This window comes from Nansenia antarctica (genome assembly GCF_963989245.1).
Source record: "Nansenia antarctica genome assembly, chromosome: 20".
NCBI classification, from domain to species: Eukaryota; Metazoa; Chordata; class Actinopteri; order Argentiniformes; family Microstomatidae; genus Nansenia; species Nansenia antarctica.
In genome coordinates, this window is record NC_137693.1 from 20992212 (window position 1) to 20996882 (window position 4671).

The window sequence follows — 4671 nt, forward strand, 5'->3', positions numbered from 1 at the left end:
GACACATGTATGGAAAAGTGTCTGGTAAGTACTCTCTGGAATAATAGAAACAGATGAGCCTGTATCCACTATCAGCTCAACATCATGGGAATGATAATTTGCATCAACTCGTACAGTACACATAATTTTATCATTCACGACGGCCCCCTGCATGTAAAGCACAGTAACGTCATTCACCACTACCTCACGCACCTCTTTTTGAGCCGATCTACACACCTTGGAAAAATGTCCAACTTTTCCGCATGTATTGCAAGTCACCTTAACCGCCGGGCATGTAGGCTTGTTAGCTAAGTGTCCTGTGGATCCGCATCGGAAGCAGGCGCGCTGATTCCCAGTTGTAGCTGGCTGGCTGTAGACCGTGGCAGGTGCAGTCGTCGTCGGAGCTTTCTTCTTGCCCTTGTCGAACCTCCTCCTCGTCGGCTGTTTCTCGATGGCTCTCACCGAAGCTGTAGCTCCAGAGAGAACGTTGGAGTTCCGTAGTCCAGCCTCGATTTGTAAGGCCATTGAAGTAGCTTTGTCCAGAGACAAGTCCGATTCAAGCAAAAGTCTGTCTCGTATGCGTGTATTAGCAACACGCTCAATCAGTTGATCACGAATCATTTGTTCCTCCATGGCACCAAATTCACAAGCTGCAGCTAGCTCGCGTAATGAAGCAAGGAACTGATTAACCGTCTCGTCAGGACCCTGAGCTCTCTGTCGAAATTTGTGACGTTCAGCAATCACATTCACCTTAGGAACAAAGTACTTTTTCAGTCCATCCACGGCAGAAGTGTAGGTAACACCCGTATCCTTTAGAGTGTAGAACAGTCTTTGTCCTTCGGTCCCAAGTGCATGGAGAAGAACCGCGCGCTTTCTTTCCTCCGGCCATTTTTCTCCGGTAGCATCAATTACGAGCATGTAATTTTCAAACATTCTCAACCAAGTAGGAAAAGAAATAGCAGGTTCGCCTGGCACAGGCATGAACGGTGTAGGTAAGGGTACGGAAATAGCCATCCTCGTCGCCAAAAATGTGGTATTCTGTAGTAAGAAAGTAGTTAGGAAAGAATGAGACCGGGAGACACGCAGCTGCTGTTCACTTCGCACGTTTATTCAACTCCTTGTTCTTCACATCCGTCAGTGCCTACATCACTTCCGTCACTGCATACATCACTAGCATACTAGCGCCCACTGGCGGTATAAACAGGACACAACAGCAATGCAGTTTCTACACCCTCCCTAGAGTGAAGAACAGTGGTAGCAGCATCATGTTATGGGTATGCTTGTCACCTACAGGGATTAAGGAGTTTGTCAGGATCAAGACAACATTATGACATGTGTTTTGTAGCGACAGCCTAATCTACAGCGTGTAAATTGAATCATATGCAAAATGATATTTATTCAGAAATCACATTAACTATTATCCTTGCACGCCATTCAACTTATTGAGTGATTGATTGAAGACATTTCGTGACGTTAGAATTATACGGTTCTATCTCCATTTTTGTCAGAATTTAGTTTTTTACATAATCTGATCCATTAGGTGTTTATTAATGCCTGTGTGGTGTTATTTTGAAAATGTTGACATTTTTGAGTTAGTAATTAATCAAATACAAAGGTTCCATCTCACAAAACATAATGGAATGTAAAAACGTTGACGCTCAATATCTCTGAACTGCCCTAAACGGAGATAGAACCTTATAATTCTGAGCTCACGATTTGTGCATTTAAGCACATTTTAGGAGTGGGGGTGTACTAGGCTGATGAGCCCGTATCAGTGGGAATCCCCACGCATTACCCCAGTCCACCTGGCTCAGCGTCTGCGTACACTACTGCCTACCTAAACATTATTGATATTAGTCATTGTAATATCGATCTATATTCTAGCGTTAGTGTTACCAAAAGGGAAAGTGCCTCTCGTAGATTATTCAGCATTTTTCATTGACACAATTCCGCACGAAGGAGTTGTTTTGACGCATACGCGATCCACCTGTCTCCCGATGACAAGTTGACAAACATGGACCACATGTCTTCCCCCGTCAGGTTCCGCAGCTTCAAAAGAGGTAAACATGCGGTAACTTGTGCCTTTGACACGGTGTGTGATGTGAATTGATATAGGGATAATACAAAAAAAAGAGTATTGAAACAATTACTTCTAGCCTTAAAACCATAATAATGGCGTGTTCCTAATTTCCCCGGCGAAGTGTTTTGTGCATTGTGTATATGTAATTAACATTAAACCGTAGCCTTACCAAAAACCAGTGAGACTTCATTATCGTGTTATGCCTACTCATTAATCGATCATCTATAGATTAATATTGAGTTTATATAAATTAACTGCTTATTGAGGTGGGAAACATTTTCTCCCCTATTGATGTGTATTCTCTACCCTCTTCCTTCTGGTCTCTTATTTGCACCCTGTTCAGACAATGAGGTAGGACCTTTGGCTACACAAATGTTTTTAGAATAGTCTAAATAATGTATAGTAGATTGATTGTTTGTTTGTTTTTGTGTGTGTGTGTGTGTTAGATTTACATCTCCAACCCCCCACCCTGTTACTGGAGATCAGAGTATTAGGTAGGGTTAAGCCTGCTGCAAGGGTTTGTGGGTAATGAGAGGTGACAGTTTAGGACGTTGGGCTGTTATGACCAGACTGATGGCCTATTAAGGGGACTGGGGATTCTCATTCTCCTCAACTCCCTCTATTCCATCCAGATACAAGAGTGTTTGTCTAAGAGAGGCACACTGGCAGTGCTGTGGTAGACTGATAGACAGGCTGGAGAGTAACTCATGTAACTGTTGTGTAAATTGTGCTCTGTAGTTTTAGAAGCTAATCTGTCTGTGTATATCTGTGTGTGTGTGTGTGTGTGTGTGTGTGTGTGTGTGTGTGTGTGTGTGTGTGTGTGTGTACGTGTGTGTGTGTACGTGTGTGTGTGTGTGTGTGTGTGTGTGTGTGTGTACGTGTGTGTGTGTGTGTGTGTGTGTGAGAGAGGTTTATGGATGTTTGTTGGACGGTATGAGTGAGCATAGTGAGCTGGAACCTGCACTTGTGATAGTATGGAATGTCCTCCTCCCCTTGCCTGCTCTGTTTTGCCTTGCCGCTCCTAACCTGGTCAGCGAGATGATTACAGAGCTCTAATAACATAATGGGATGAATCATAATATGGGCGCTGGAATCAGTTTTTAAGTGGGAGACCCCCCCACACCTCTCTCTTACCAAGTTCAAGGTTCATTTGTGAATATGGGGGGAAACTAATATGAATGAATGAATGAATGAATGGTCTTTATTGTCATTGCTATAGTACAGGTACCAAACAACGAAATTTGGGAGGGGGGTGCTAGGAAAGAAAAAAAACAAAAAAAACAAGAAGGGAAAGGAGCTGGTTTACATAAATAAAGGCTATGTACACTATCCACTATACTATACTGTACAGATAATATACCAGGAAGAGAGAGCAGGTTACATGAAACCAATATGGTGGAAACTCCCATGTGTGACGATCTATTTGTTATGTGATGAATCCCCTAGAAAGTGTTTCTATTAGACCCAAAGAGTCAGACCCCAGTGCTCTCATTGACATAGTAGCATCTCTCCTGTGCTGTCCCAGTTGTCCATAGAGGACCCAGAGGATGCAGAGCTGGCCTACGCCATGAGAGACCTGCCGCCAGAACACACACCACCAGTGGGCCGGCAGACCCCCGTTACCGACCCGGAGCTCGACGGGACCGCGGTTGGGACTGGGCAACTCCATAAAGCCCCTGGGACGATCTCGCTCCCCCGCCCCACCCCCTGCGACCCCTCCGGTGTGCCCATGGTCCCTCCCAGGCCGCGCCGCGCCCCTCTAGAGACGGAGTTTCAGCCCCTGCAGTGTAGGAGGTACCAGGGCTCCCTCCCTGGTTCCCCCCTCAGCCGCTCCTTAACACGCAGCCCCTGGGGTCGCTATGACCCCTACGACTCCGCTGAGGTGGGTGTGTGAGGTGTGGGGAGGGGATGATGTGGGCTGGGTGTGTGTGAGTGTGTGTGTGTGGATGTTCTGTGCTGGGTGTGTGTGTGAGTGTGTGTGGATGTTCTGAGCTGGGTGTGTGTGTGAGTGTGTGTGTGGATGTTCTGGGCTGGGTGGGTGTGGGGTGTAGGAGGGGATGTAGGAGGGGGTGTAGGAGGGGATGGGCTGGGGGGTGTGTGTGTGTGTGTGGATGTTCTGGGCTGGGTGAGTGTGTGTCATCTCATACTGTATTCCTTGTTAACCCCTGCAGGACCAGGATAAGGAGTATGTGGGCTTTGCCACTCTGCCCAACCAGGTCCACAGGAAGTCAGTAAAGAAGGGTTTTGCCTTTACACTCATGGTAGCAGGTGAGAGATCTGTTAAGCATTATCGCTGTACAAACTTTCACTTGACAAATGAATAAATGACCATTACGACTATAATGATCTCCTTCTCTCTCTAGGGGAGACTGGTCTGGGTAAATCCACGCTGATCAACACTCTGTTCCTCACCGACCTCTACAAAGACAGGAAGGTGCTTAATGCAGAGGGTGAGGCTGACAGATTCTTCCTATAGGGTTAGGGGTTACCTACCACACAGTGCTTTGTTCGGCATTGTTCGTTGCTTCAAATTGAGCGGATGCTTTGATCTCACAGTGTAACTTTGTCTGTGTGTGTGTGTGTGTGTGTGTGTGTGTGTGTCTGTGTCTGTG

The 4671-nt window shown here is 46.1% G+C and overlaps 1 protein-coding gene across 1 annotated transcript in view; it reads left to right on the forward strand.

Annotated features, from left to right (window-relative positions):
* Window positions 1-1993: 1993 nt before the first annotated feature.
* Window positions 1994-4671, forward strand: part of LOC308174467 (septin-5-like) — a gene marked incomplete at both ends in the record, with an annotated part of 7529 nt that continues 4851 nt past the window's right edge. Inside the window, 4 exons of the mRNA XM_080549545.1 lie at window positions 1994-2050; window positions 3585-3941; window positions 4231-4327; window positions 4423-4509. Of these exons, the coding sequence (XP_080405671.1) occupies window positions 1994-2050; window positions 3585-3941; window positions 4231-4327; window positions 4423-4509 (598 nt within the window). The remainder of the gene's footprint in view (window positions 2051-3584; window positions 3942-4230; window positions 4328-4422; window positions 4510-4671) is intronic.